We start from the raw sequence: 15,087 nt of genomic DNA on the forward strand, positions 1-15,087 counted from the left end.
ACAGAAAGGGTACTGTTTTTCAGATTTTGAAATATCTGCAGTACACTTAACAGCTGAGCATCCCCAATTCAAAAATCTGAAGACTGAAATGCCCTAGTAAGCATTTCCTTTGCATGTTATGTTCGTGTCAAAAAGTTTCAGATTTTGGAGCATTTTGGATTTTCAGAGAAGAGATAGTCAACCTTTACTTATAATTTATTAAAGAAATACAGCTAGTTTAAGTTTTTTTCCTGAGGACCCTGTAACTTTAAACAGAAAATTACTACAATGTACATGTTGAAACTTAAGTTAATATATCACTTCTTTATTATAACTCAAGATTATTTTCATCTGTATTATTTTAAATTAAGTATTCGCAAAACACATGGGAATACTTAATAACACTGTATTAACTCTATCAATTATCTACCCATAATTTACGCAAAGATTTTAAGTTTTCTCCCCCATCGTCACCTAAGACACTTCTAATTTTTTATAATTAGCTGACACACTTTCATACAGTACCAATTAATATTAGCCTAATGCAACTAAGTCAAATATGGCCAAAAATAATCAATATGCATTTACAAAACAATTAGAATATTATTTGCCATTCAGCATCAACTTTTATTGAGCACCTCCTATATTCCAGAACCAAAAACATGTTTGTTCCTTACAAAATTCTTAAAGCCACCCTTTAAGGTAAGTAATAGTATCTTCTACTTAACAGATGAGAAAACTTAAGAATCAGACTGATAGAACTTCCTCAATATCATAGGCAGAAACATAATTATATTGACTGCCAATTTTAAGAAAACATCTATTTGTCATAGTTGTGTCATTACTACAGTCTTTGCTTTTACAGTTTTCTTAAAATCATGTGAATATAAACACCATTTTTATTTACATTACCATCACTTCTCTTTCCTAAGAGAAATTCTTTGTTTCCCTAATATCATGACCACTTATGTATAATTTCTTGCTTATAAATTTTAATAAAATATACATAAGTGGGAATGTACAGTATTAAGTATTACTCTATTATTCTGGAATTTAACAATGAACAAGCACATATTTTAAAAGCCACACCTACTAAAAAACAGATACAAACTGTGATTTCTAAAATATACTTATATTTAAAATTAACCTCATTAAAATTTTTGGTTTATAACTGTATAAATACAGAACATTTAGAATCTTAGATGACTATGTATTTGATGGTTAGCCACATATAAGTTACTGAAATACATACTCTTTCAAGTTTGAAGTACCTCTCCTAAGAACTGGGCTAATGGATGGTTCCTTTAGTTCAACTGGCATAAAATTATAAAAGTTCTATCTTGGCGAGGCACAGTAGCTCATGCCTATAATCCCAGCACTTTGGGAGGCCGAGGCAGGTGGATCACCTGGGGTCAGGAGTTCGACACCAGCCTGGCCAACATGGTGAAACCCCGTTTCTACTAAAAATACAGAAATAAGCCGGATGTGGTTGTGTGCACCTGTAATCCCAGCTACTCGGGAGGCTGAGGCAGGAGGATCACTTGAACCCGGGAGGCAGAGGCTGCAGTGAGCTGAGATCGGGCCACTGCACTCTAGCCTGGGTTACACAGTGAGACTCCATCTCTTCATCTAAAAAAAAAAAAAGTTTTATCTTTATTTCTATTACAGATATATAACTGTAATATATAACTACAGCCAAAAGGTCAAACACTACAGAATTCAATAAATATTGAAAATAATACATAGTTAATATCATCAAATTCTAGCCAACTTCTAGTATTAAGTATGCATTATCTTATAGAAAATGTGTTCTAATAGAAGTATCTTAATAAAAAGGGAAGGCTCTATAAAGAACCAATCAGAAATCTGTAAGTGCTTATTTTACAAATTAGGGACTGAGGCACAATCGTAAGTAACTTGCCCAAGTCATATGCCAGTGGTAGACCCAGGACTGATTCCTGAACCTGACTTCTAATCTGTGCTCTTTGACCACTTCTTTGTTTTCTCATGTTATAACTGAATCCTTTTATGTGCTAAGTTTTAATTTGGAAAAGTATCAAGTAATAAAACTGCTTTTCTTTCCAGCCCAACTCTGTTTTTCTTAAATGAGCATTACAAGAATAGGATACAGTTCATAACTTTACAACACTGTCATAGGTTCATTAAGATGAGAACTTTATACAGGAAAAAGTTTACTTTACATGTAGTTTGCTTTGGCTGGAAAAAGCTTATTTAACAGTCATAGTTTTAAAACCTAGTTATTCTATATCATAGTGACTTCATATGTTGTAAAATGGTTTTCTATAATCTTGACATTTTCTTCGGATAGCCAGTTTTCCTGCTTTAACTGCCTTACAAGAGCTTCCAAAGACTTCAGTCTACCTAGAGTTTGTTGCTCTTTTAACTCTAGAAGAGTTATCTTTGAATGTAGCTTAGAGACTTTCTGCCAAAGATGTTCCTTATTTATATCTTGTCTGCAGTAAGAATGTTCGATTTGTAAAACTTCTGTCCCATAGTCTACATCCTTACACAAGGAGTCTTCGATGTCTATGTCTTCCATTTCCATAGTTTCTTTTTGGGTAGATATAAAAGAATTAACTGAAGGTTTAGAATTTTCTGCAGGTAAAAAAATGGCAATAACAGATTCTTTACTTGTGTTTAATTCTTCAACTGTTTGATTAATTGTGCTGAATAAGAACGGATTTTCCTGTGCTGACTTTATTTCCATGGAATTACTTGTGAAGTTTGGATTAGCAAGATGATCGGTAGTTACTTCAAGAACGTCTTGGGTTTCCAAAGATTGATGAATACTTTCTGAATTTGAAGTTGTCAAAGTAATGGTTGTAGAATTCAGATCCTCAAAACATGTGTGAAAACCACCTATACCTGTATCTTGGTAAGCTGATGTTTCCAAGGTAGATTCTGGTTTCCCAGTATGTTGTTTAACTAGATTAAGAGTTAACATGTTATTTTGTATACTTCCTGTTTTGGGAGCTGGTGGCTTTACCAAGGAAGATGAATGAAGTAATTCTGGATGTTGAGGGGGCACATTTGTGTTAACTATATTTTTCTTTGTCTCATTTAATACAAATGATTCTTCTGACTTGGCTTTTGGGCATACTTCTTTCTCATCTTCCAAGTTTTTCTTCTGAGATTTTTTTTTAGAAGGGTCTTTTCCCTAGAAAATAATATTTTCATGTTCTGAAAAAGAAGACCTTTACTGGCTTATTATGCTAGTGCTATTTAATTATAATTTTGAGCACTACAAGGCCAAGCAATTTAGTTAACAAAAAAAAAGCTCTAAGTACATACACCTTAAAGTGTTTTCTAAAAAGCATTAATCCCATTCAATATACGACAGAAACATTTGAGGTCATTCAAAAGACTAGTATATTGGGAAGCCAAGGCGGGCAGATCACCTGAGGTCAGGAGTTCCAGACCAGCCTGGCTAACATGGTAAAACCCCCATCCCTACTAAAAATACAAAAATTAGCCGGGCATGGTGGCGGGCGCCTGTAATCCCAGCTACTCAGGAGGCTGAGGCAAGAGAATGGCTTGAACCTGGGAGGCAGAGGTTGCAGTGAGCTGAGATTGTGCCACTGCACTCCAGCCAGGGTGAGAGAATGAGACCTTGTCTCACACACACAAAAAAGAAAGTATAAAAAATAAAACTCATGAACTTATGTTAATAACTTAATAATGTATATCTCTTGCTTCTCTTAAGCTGTGTTTCATGACTTCAATTTTTTTAAAATTATCACTTTTAGTAAAAGCACAAGTTAGTGCTCCCTTTTTTCCAAGTATCTGCTTACCCAAGTTATAGTTCCCTCCTACTCTCCCACCTGATCACCTGCCACCCTGCAATCTGCCACTCTGCTCAGCATTACCCCTCTCCCATACTGCAATACCTGATTGTCTTCAGGCAAAGAAAATATTGTTGGAACTGCAGTTTGTTTTAAATATCGAATACCCCATCTGATGTCAAGAGAGTCAGGAGTAAAATGGTCACTACATAGAAACTGGTATTTACTGGGAACCCATGAATCTCGCTTCATATTCTTTAACCACTTTTCCAGTCTTTCTTTGTCATGTAGAGGAAATCTGGAATTTAAAAAAAAAAGAAGAAAAAAAGGAAAACTTTGCTGTATTTTTACAACTTTGCCAAATTCCAACCCCATATATCTGGGTAACCTATGCATCAAGTAAGTGCTACAAAAGGAAGGCAACCATTCCTACCAAGTAAGAGTATCTTCATCACAACTAGTACCATTATCATCTCTGCAGTAAGAGGCCTAAGGTGTAACACATGTAGCCAAGGCTCTTATCTGGTAAGAGCTGAACATAATTCAGAGTCCCTTCAAGTAAAATATATGTGTTCCTATAAAGGACAAAATCTATTTGTATTTTCTATGGATTATGTTCCATTTTTATATTGCTGTACAGTTTGCCTAGAACTAGAAAAGAGCTTTGTATAAATTATAAATTCCTATTTAAATGTATTTCATAATACCACCTCAAGTCAAATGGCTTGTTGTCTACAATTCAAGGCAGTATTAAGCTTTACAATTTATGTTAATATTTAAAAAATAAGTAGATTGTTCAAACAAATGATTTCAAACAAATGATTCAGCTGAAAGAGTACTGAAAATATTCTCTTTACTAGCATCAGCTTTAATTCTATCTATATGTAATCCAGTCTAATAGTACTACACTTCTATAACTAATGAACTGGGAACTCCAAAATTCAAGTTCTGAAGGAGAAACTCTGATACAAGAATGAAACATGTTAAAAGGGACAGTCTCAGTTATTTTACATAAAACAAATCAAATACAAATGGCAAGACAGCGCTGTATACATTTTGTTCCTGTACCTGACAATAACCTGGATTTAGAGTTGGTGCTAACATTACAATGTATGGCAGAATTTGATAGAAAATTTTTCCTATCAATCTAAAAAGGTTTGGGTCAAAGTATACAAAACAATATTTGAAAATGGTTTATATTTCATTTGATAATTTTCCAAGAACACAGTCCAAGACACCACATAATTTCCTGTTTATAAGAATAGTAATAATATAAGGTTTCTCATATAAAATGTAGCTGTTATACATTCCCTTCCCCCAATCCCAAACATTTAGCTTATGTTTTGTAGTAGCATCATTTTTTTCCCCCTTAAATTCTGGTAACTTTTTAAGATGCCACGGAAAGTCTGGGTACTCTGTAAGATATAACTTTTAATCCTGATATCCTCATATGGAAAAAATCAGATAAACTACCTTTGGAAATTCTAACCACAGAAACAATATTAATCATGTTTTAAAAATACTTTACTTTACAAATATTAGGTTGTAAGTATGACAAGTATAACCAGAAAAGGAATTTTAAAGGCAAACAAATTTCCTTTTAGAGGACCTGACTACTTCTGGCCATTGGTAAATACATTTCTCTTGTCACAACTGAAATGAGAATAGGCCTTTTACAATAATGCTTTTTACTGTAAATTCATGTATATGGATGCTGTTTGCAAATTATTTCCATTGTACCTATATGCTAAGTTATCAACTCATTAAAAAAATACTTTGTGAATATCCTTATTGGTAACTGGATTGTATTGCTTCCTCAACAGGTAAATCTTTAAGAAATCTTGATCATGTTTCCTGAATAAATTATATCTTTATATTGGTTCAATTCATTTGATAATTTTGTTTCATTGTCTTATGTAATTCCCCAAAAAGCATAAGATAATCACAGTACAGATTGGACACTTATATTAACTGAATTCCCAAATTTATATATATTTAAACTACAGTTTGCTGTAGTGTTAACATGAGTAAATTCAATTCAAGTTTGGCACTACTGGAGAATAAAACTAAATTTTTATTTTGTGGATTACACACGAAATTTTTTTTAAAAAAACCCTAGAAATAATACCACTTTTACCAAATTCACATTTTCAGTGAAAAAAAATCTTTACAATTCACTTGCATTATTTTTTCCTTCCTAAAAAGTTACTGTAAGGTCCACAAAGGTTAGTTAAAAATTTTAGCGTGGAGTTACACCCCATCTCCAATATCAAAGGCCAAATAAATCTGGGAAATACGAGGTTAAATCAAGTTCAACATGATCTTTTGCTACAAACATTCTCAGAGGTAGAGCCATTAGTACAGTAATATTTTCTTATAAACTGAAAGTGGATTAGATTGTTTTCCTCCCCCAAACATCTCTTTGCATCTTGAGGCAGGGCTTCAAGGCAGACAATCCTGGAAATATTGCCATGGATTGTGAATTACTCGGGGTTATCAGTTTTGTTTTCGAGTCAGAGTTTCGCTCTTGTCGCCCAGGCTGTGGTGCAATGGTGCGATCTCGGCTCACCTCAACCTCCACCTCCCGGTTCAAGCGATTCTCCCGCCTCAGCCTCCCGAGTAGCTGAGATCACAGACATACACCACCACGCCCAGCTAATTTTGTATTTTTAATAGAGAAGGGGTTTCTCCATGTTGGTCAGGCTGGTCTCGAACTCCCGACCTCAGGTGATCTGCCTGGCTCGGCCTCCCAAAGTACTGGGATTATAGGCGTGAGCCACCGCGCCTGGTGGGGTTATCAGTTTTTTTTCCCCCCCATTAATTAAAATACTGGAAAGCAGTTGAATCATTAGTGAATAAGTCCTTCAGGTCTAAAGTAAAATGGGCACAAACAACGGCTGGAAATCTGAACCAGGTTAGATCTAAACGAATTGTTTTCAAATACAAGAAAAAATGGAAATGCAGTATTTTAAATATGTTGCTTTTCATGTGTTATTAATCATGTAAGCACTATTAACATCTCCGCGTTATAGATGAGATATGTGAGACACCAAAGCTTAATTTCCAAGAGATCATTAAGTTACAAAGTAGTGGAACCAGGATCTAGCATTGAAGGCTGGACCCCTACTTATTATACGACACTGCTTTTCTGTACTTCTGAATAAAAATCAGTGCTTCAATAGTTTCATGGAAATATATTGTGGCTCTAGTAATTCTGAATAACAGAATAAAACCTTGCTCTCTGCAGAGTACCTACAATGACTCTGACACTAAACTTTCAAGGTCGGTTACCTAATCATTTTGGGCCTCGGTTTTCTCAGGAGAAAAGTGGGATGAAATTATACCTATGGGACCTAACTCTCAGGGGGTGTAAGTTAACTTTGCGTGCACCTTTCCACCGCGCAGGTTTCACGTATCTTAAATGGTGGTTAATGTTGTTCAATGAAATGACATCACCAGAGGTGGCGAAAAGACTCTGAAAACCACAGAAGCCCGCGCAAACTTTGCTGTTTTAACAACACCCAAACAGGCTCCTGGGCCTCGCCACCAGCCCGCAGTCCTCGCGCAGGAAGGGCATTGCTAGGTAAACTGAACTAGCGCCTTCCCCGCGTCTTCCCGCGGGCGACGGGCCACGTACGGAGTAGCTGAGGACTCATTGGCAGAGCGGACAGGAGACACCCAAGTCCAAAGGCCACAGGTCCAACGCCTCACGGCGAGGCTGACGCTTCTGCTCCACAGACAACTTACGGATAAAAACTCAGCTTCCGGTCTTTATTGTTTCGTCCCCGGCGGTTCTTACAACAAATCGCTGCGCAATAGCGGGGCATCATTCGGGTGAGGCCCCGGGAAACCCGGGTCGGCGACGGGCGCAGGGCAGCCCTCCTCACTGAGAGTGCGCCACAAATCCAGGCCTCTCGAGCCACTGCGCTTGCGCTGGCATCCGCCGGGAACACCGCCTCGTCTATCGACTCACTTCCGCCTCCGCCTATTTAAGCACCGCCTTTTCGGGGGTTGGGGCCGGAAGTGGCGCACAGGCCTAGCGGCAACAACAGTTTTCCACGTGCGCGTAGGGCGCCGGGGTCACGTGGGGAGGCAGAAGCCAATGGGGAAACGTTTCGTGTAGGTCTTCTGAGGTGGTGGCGCCAGCGGCTGCCTGCTGCCCGTGAGAAGCTGGCTGAGAGGGGACTGGGCACCGGCGACGAGGGAGGAGCGCTAGGTCGGTGTTGGACCGAGATTAGGGCGCGCGCCAGCTCCGGGAGGCCGCGGTGAGGGGCCGGGCCCGAGCAGCCGACCCGAGCCGATCGTCAGGGTTGCCAGCGCCTCTGTGGAGGAGCAGCAGTAGTCGGAGGGTGCAGGTGAGGGACGAGGCCGGGGTCGTGCGGAGGGGAGTTCGGAGGGTAGCCCAGACCTGTCTTTGTGAGCTGAATTGGCCTCCGTGTCCGCCACGGTCGCCGCAGGGACAAGGGACTGCATGTTTTTGGCCGAGAGAATAGAAAAACGGAGAGAGCCGCCTCACAGAGTCGTGTTTTGGGTTGTGCCCCTGGCTTTCACGGGCGCCGGATTAGAGTCCGGTTCTCAGGCAGCCTCTACGGCGGGGCCTGGGCGGGCAGGGAAGGTGCCTCGCCTTTAGGTGAAGGTTGGACGGTCCAGCCCAGGCGGCCACCGAGGCTGGGGAATAAGGCACGGGCTGCTGGCTGGCGGGCCCGTCTTGGGGATGAGAAGTCTGTACAATACAAAACTAGTCAGCTCAAAAAAAAAAAAAAATCATTAGATGTCCACCTTGAGACCGTGGAATAACGTCTACTGAACCAGTGAGGCGCCTCCCTGTCAGTTTTAGATCCGCCCTTTGACTAGGGAGCAACCTGCAGTTGACGCAGCGTCCATGGGACACACTCTTGTTTATGTTCCTTAAACCGAGAGGTGGTACTTGATCCTTGGTACCCGTGACTACGAGTAACTCTCTGGAAATAAGTAATCTACCTGCCTGCTAATTACTCTTAGGAAAGGCCACTGGAGAGGAAACCAGGCAATTTCCACAAACCGTACTGTTTTTCGTCAGCCTTGTTATGGCATCATAGGTTTCTAAGGACCCTGGTGGTACCGTATTCAAAAAAACAGGATCCATCCCTTCGTTTTGAATCTCAAGTCATTGAGTACGTAATTGTCAAGAATTCTAAGCTAACAATATTTTAACTGCTGAAAAGTGTGAAAGTAAGAATCTGCCTTAACCACAGTAGAAACTATCAAAGTTCATTTTTCTGGCAGCTGTAGGAGAAATCTTAAATTCTGTTCATCATGAGTTTTAAACAATATTTAGCCACGCTTCCTGGTTAAACATTTGGGATCTTAACATTTGGGAAACAGACAACATTCTAGTATTGTCAGTATTAATATTGTGATATTAAGATTCTCTACTTGCAGTCCTTGGCTCACCTGTTGAAATGAAAGCTGAATTTTTAGAGAGAGATTAGTACTAATTTACATATGCTGGGCTATTTACCTTGGTGCTCCACCGGTTTTTGTTTTTTTTTTTTTATTTTTTTTCTGTGAAGTTAAATACATTATTACTTTCAGGGTATGAATTCTTGAAAGGAAGGTTGGGATCTTATTTGATTTTCTTTTTTTTTTCTTCAATGCTTGCATTTGATGAATCTTCAATATAAACTGGTTAAAAATCAGTTATTGAAAATTTTCTATCTCCTTTGTGTATGGCCAGAGTATTAGTGGACAAAGCCAAGGATTATTTTTGTTCTCAATAAGGTTAAGCCAGTTTGGGAGTTATAAAACTATAAGTGAAATTACATGTGAACAGGTACAAGATACTGTATGCTTAACATTTTGATTCCGCATTAGGTTTACCTTGTGTTGGATTTCTTTTAAAAGAAAAAAGTTTTAAGATTAGCTCCATCCATAACATTTTTTTCTTCTTTTCTGTTTTAGGATATTAGAAATGGCTACTCCCCAGTCACTTTTCATCTTTGCAATCTGCATTTTAATGATAACAGAATTAATTCTGGCCTCAAAAAGCTACTATGATATCTTAGGTGTGCCAAAATCGGCATCAGAGCGCCAAATCAAGAAGGCCTTTCACAAGTTGGCCATGAAGTACCACCCTGACAAAAATAAGAGCCCGGATGCTGAAGCAAAATTCAGAGAGATTGCAGAAGGTAAATAAATGCCAATCTCTGAAGTGTCATGACTATTAACTAGTAAGGAGAATGATAGGTGGAGTGGGATTTATGTATAGATATTGCGTGATTCCCTGAGATTATTTTCTTATTACAGATGCTTTGATTCCTGAATAAATACATGAAAGGATAATAAATAATTTTATTGGTATACATATCTAAACATATTGAAAATCTATTATTCTATGTTATTTATAAGATCACTGTTGTTTCTATGACAAAAATAATTTTAGGTACCCCAAATTCTTATCAACTAACTTATGAAACAGAATATTTTACCATTTTAAACATTAAATACTTAAAAATTAAACTAGACTCTAAAGTGCTTTATTCACTTGATCTGCGTTTCAAAGCCATATTTGTCTTTAAAAAAAAAATAGAAACAAATTTTGATTTCAGACTAGCTGTAAAACAAATTGCACCTGCTGAGCATTCAGTAATTGTTGGGTGAAGGTAACCGAGCAGGGAGTTAGAATTAAACATTTACTTAAGCAAGGAAGTGCAAAATCTTAATTCCTATTAATTGGTTATAGTTGATGGTTTAATTTTTTAATACAATTAATGATTTCACACAAATAATATGAAGCTTAAAGAACTCTGTTGTCCACATGTTTATTTGTAGTAATGGTAGCATTTAATAACTATTTGAGTATTATAGATGGCATTGTGCCAACTGCTGATAATACAGCAGTTAATAAGACAGTTTCTACCTTGTTTTATAAGTTCGATTAACTTGATGCTTTTATTTGTAGTGTTTTGCTTTTATTTCTGATGTGAAATTCTTCCCTAAAATAATAATATTCAGTTCACTTACTTGAAGAGATTTGAATGTATGTAATTTTGAAGATTTTATCTTCAGTTACTAAAAATATTTTTATCTCTTTCAGCATATGAAACACTCTCAGATGCTAATAGACGAAAAGAGTATGATACACTTGGACACACTGCTTTTACTAATGGTAAAGGACAAAGAGGTAGTGGAAGTTCTTTTGAGCAGTCATTTAACTTCAATTTTGATGACTTATTTAAAGACTTCGGCTTTTTTGGTCAAAACCAAAACACTCGATCCAAGAAGCATTTTGAAAATCATTTCCAGACACGCCAGGATGGTTCCAGTAGACAAAGGCATCATTTCCAAGAGTTTTCTTTTGGAGCTGGATTATTTGATGACATGTTTGAAGATGTGGAGAAAATGTTTTCTTTTAGTGGTTTTGACTCTACCAATCAGCATACAGTACAGACTGAAAATAGATTTCATGGATCTAGCAAGCACTGCAGGACTGTCACTCAACGAAGAGGAAATATGGTTACCACATACACTGACTGTTCAGGACAGTAGTTCTTTTTCTGTTCTCACTAAATCCAACTAGTTGACTCTTCCTCATTATCTTTGATGCTAAACAATTTTCTGTGAACTATTTTGACAAGTGCATGATTTCACTTTAAACAATTTGATATAGCTATTACATATATTTAAGGTTTTTTTTTTTTTTTTGACAAATTCAGCAACATTCAACTAGTAGACAAAATGCTAATTATTTCCCTGATTAGGAAAGTTTCTTTAAAAAACACATTATTTTGCCTAGTTCTTTTTCTCTACCTGCCCTTGGGCTCACTAATGTCACCAGTTTCATTACCAAGAAAAGATTGAGTTTACCTGATTAAACTTTAAAAGTTATTGTAGATTTAAGTTGTGTGAACCTAATGATTTTTGCAGTTAAACCTTTTCTAATTGAAAGTTGCATGTTCTGTAACATCTGTGACTTGGGTTGCAGAATGTACATGAAACTGTATAATTGAGTCATTCAGCAAAGGAGAACAGTATCTTGGTTAATTGCTACTGAAAGGTTGAGAAAGGGATGGTTTCATATTTACCACAGCACTCTGTCTTTCTACAGTAGAACTGGGGTGAAGGAAATGGTTTTATTGCCCATAGTCATTTAGGCTGGAAAAGAGTTGAAAACTTATGAAATATTGCCAAGAGATTGTCATGTGTTTGGTCCCAGGCTAAAAGTGATTTTGTAGTGTTGAAATCATAGCTACTTATATATCTTTTCACATTTCTTTCTTAGTTGTAGGCACTCTTAGGTCTTAATATGGATTTATGTGTTTGTGTGTGTAGTTTCTCCTCTCGCTACTCATCTTTATCTAGAGATTGACTAATACCTCATTCTGTTTGTAAAACCAGCCAGTAATTTCTGTGCGACCTTATTATGTGCAATATTTTTAAATTGTGAGAAATGTGTGCTTTTGTTTTCAGATAGACTTATTTCTTTAGTTCTTCACTTTTCCATATTATACTCCATATGAGTATTAATCCCATGGATACATATTAAAACAAATGTCTCATACAACATTGTTTGTGAGAGAAATATAAATATTTACAACCTGATATTCATTGTTGTTTTATTGTTAAACGTTTATTGTGCAACTCTGGAGGTATAGAGGGCATATAAGCTATGGGACATATGCTGATCGCAGGCTATATTCATGAAGTTACTTTTGACTAACCTGAAAACTCTGGTAGGATTTTGTTTGTCATTTGGTAATTTCTACTGCATTCTTCTGTCACAAATTCTGATAGCTTGAAGATATTTTTAATTATAATTTTGTTGTGTTTGTTTGCTAGGAGCAAGCGTTCCTGCTCCCAGTTCTTTCTTCTTTAGGCCTGGTTGGGAGAAAGCAGAAACTTTACATAAAGCCGTATTTCTTAATCATCTTTAATTTGAAACTTAAGAAAATGAAGTTATTCTGTTATATTTATGTAACTTATTTCCTGGAAGTTATATCTACTAGTTTTGTTTGATAATAAAATTAGCGATAACCTTGAATTTTGGGCTGAGGATTATCTGTAGCCTATTTTAAAAAAATCAAGTTTTGAGACATTACAGTAATACATAAAGCGGAAGAGTGTGGATTGGGAAATAAATGAGAAAAACCACAATCAGGATGTCCTGGAGAAGCTTTAAGGATTGGATTTGGGTGAGGTTGTAGAATTCATTCATACTAAATTTATTGGAGAACTGCATTGGAAAGCTCTGCTGTTTGCTGCTTCCTCCAGGTAAACAGTTGTTAACAAAAGTAACTTTTTCCTCAGGCAAGGGACTAAACAAGTCTTGAAAGAAAAGGGTTATTTGGGGGAAGACTTCCCAGTTGAGAGTATTAGGGTGTGAGGTGAAGGCAGAGTAGAGGTGAAGTGAATTTTCACTTGAAGGTCAAGAGGGTGCTGGTGAGAAATGGCAGCACTCCCAGAGTAAAGCCTCCTTATGTTGGCTTGGTGGGAAACAACTCTGTATGCAGACCTCATACTCACCTGTGGGTACCTGCTGGTTAAAAAACCCTGACAATTTAGCTGGGTGTGATGGCATGCACCTGTAGTCCCAGCTACTCTGGAAGCTGAGGTGGGAGGATCACTTGAGCTCAGGAGTTTAAGGCTGCAGTGAGCTATGATTGGCCACTGCCTGGCAATTTACTGAGAACCATCGCTCCTATTTAAAAGAGGTTTAATACAGACACATAACTGCTGAAGAAACTGCTTTTCTCAGCTATCTGTGCAATTTGATCTAATCCTTCCTAAATATACTGATGTCCAAAGAATGTCAGACATTTAAGGAAAACTGACAGCTAGGAAAAGAAGCCCTAATGAGTAGCCCTGACAATATAATTCAGAGATTGAAAGAATTTAAGATTCTAGTATCAGATTTTTTAAATAGAATATTGCATCAACAAATACAGTTCTTGTCTTAACCTGTTTACTTCAGGATTTCTTTAATGATGGTGTCAGAACAGATGAAGTAATGTGAACTCACATTTTGTTTACAATTACATCTAATAGCCAAAGCCAATGGGAGGTAACAGATGTGTGGTACAGGTGTTCCCTACTATGCAGGCCTACTTTGTCCTGTGAAATTCATATTCTTCCTCATATCTCAACTTTGTTATTCAACTTCCTCACAAACTTCTCTCCAGAGGTTGCCCTAATGTGGAGCTACCTAAATAATTTATTGTGCAGTTCTGTTTACTGTTATTCATTATGATACACTATAAGTGGTGAGCAAGACGGTGGGGGTGATTGCATTCTTGTGGAAAAAGACAAGCAATAACCATATGAATAAATTATAAACTGATAAAGTATGGAGAAAGAAAATGTAGCACAGGAGAGGAGAATTGGGAGAGCAGGCAGGTTGAGGATGTGTTGCCATTTTTGACAGGATTGTCAGTGTTGGCCTCATTGAGAAGGTAAATTTGAGCAGAGACTTGAAGGGAATTGTTTGTACAGAAGGTGGAAGCGTATGTGGGAAGTTGTAGGAATGGCAAAGAAGTGAGCATAACTGGAGGCCAGTGAGCAAACCAGAGTAGTAGAGGATGAATTCATAAAGATAAGAGGGGTTGAAAGCAGATCACCTAGGGCCTTGCCAACCTTTGTAAAGGATTTGACTTCGGAATAATGGCTGAGCTTGGAGCAGATAAATGACTTGATCTTTAAATCATTTTAAAAGGGTCACTCCACCTGCTTTATTCAGAATAGACATAGAGGGGCAATGGTGAAATAGGGAGACAGTTTGGAGGCTATTTCAGTATTCTAGGATGAAAAATTGTTGCAGCTTGTGCATTGCATGAGGGTGGCAGCAGTGGAAGTGGTTGGATTCCAGATGTATTCTGCAAGTAGAACTACCAGGATTTGCTTATGGATTAGATAAGCAAAAGTAGGTGTAAAAGACAGAGGAGAAAACTATGATTCTAAGCTTCATGTTCTGAGTAACTGGAAATACAGAGTTGCCTTTAAGATGGGAGAGGCTGCAGAAAGAAGACATTTAGGAGGAAAATTCAGAAGTTCAGCTTAGATATACCAAATTTGAGATGATGAGTAAATGGGTGGAGATGTGTCTGAAGTTTGGGAGAGAGAGTGAAGCTGGAAATACACATTTTGGGACTGTCAAAATATGTGATATTTAAAACTTTGAGAGTAGGTGAAATGACTGAGGGAAAGTGTAGACATATAAAAAGCAATTGAATAACTGAGTCCCCCCGGTACTCTAAAAATGCAAAAAGAAAATGAGGAGCCTACAAAGGCATCTGAGAAGCAGCAGCCAGTGAGTAATGAGTTTTGTGTCTTG

At 37.5% G+C, this 15,087-nt stretch overlaps 2 protein-coding genes across 6 annotated transcripts; one reads left to right on the forward strand and one right to left on the reverse strand.

Moving 5' to 3' along the window:
- Window positions 1-283: 283 nt before the first annotated feature.
- Window positions 284-7,808, reverse strand: THAP5 (THAP domain containing 5). Of its 5 annotated transcripts, none has more exons than XM_007982603.3 (3): window positions 7,530-7,808; window positions 4,010-4,080; window positions 284-3,157 (listed from the first exon to the last, which is right to left on the reverse strand). In XM_007982603.3, exon 3 carries the CDS (start codon window positions 2,942-2,944, stop codon window positions 2,243-2,245), a length of 702 nt encoding a protein of 233 aa, XP_007980794.1. In that variant the 5' UTR covers window positions 2,945-3,157; window positions 4,010-4,080; window positions 7,530-7,808; the 3' UTR covers window positions 284-2,242. The 5 variants fall into 5 exon arrangements, with proteins under 5 accessions (XP_007980794.1, XP_007980790.1, XP_007980791.1 ...); XM_007982599.3 differs by having other exon boundaries at window positions 3,888-4,080; window positions 7,530-7,746; XM_007982600.3 differs by lacking the exon at window positions 7,530-7,808 and adding an exon at window positions 7,420-7,503 and having other exon boundaries at window positions 3,888-4,080.
- A 91-nt stretch (window positions 7,809-7,899) lies between these two features.
- On the forward strand, window positions 7,900-12,801 carry DNAJB9 (DnaJ heat shock protein family (Hsp40) member B9). Its single transcript, XM_007982598.3, has 3 exons — window positions 7,900-8,137; window positions 9,723-9,949; window positions 10,858-12,801. Exons 2-3 carry the CDS (start codon window positions 9,733-9,735, stop codon window positions 11,307-11,309), a joined length of 669 nt encoding a protein of 222 aa, XP_007980789.3. The 5' UTR covers window positions 7,900-8,137; window positions 9,723-9,732; the 3' UTR covers window positions 11,310-12,801.
- Window positions 12,802-15,087: the final 2,286 nt, after the last annotated feature.

This window comes from Chlorocebus sabaeus, chromosome 21 (genome assembly GCF_047675955.1).
Source record: "Chlorocebus sabaeus isolate Y175 chromosome 21, mChlSab1.0.hap1, whole genome shotgun sequence".
Classification (NCBI taxonomy): domain Eukaryota; kingdom Metazoa; phylum Chordata; class Mammalia; order Primates; family Cercopithecidae; genus Chlorocebus; species Chlorocebus sabaeus.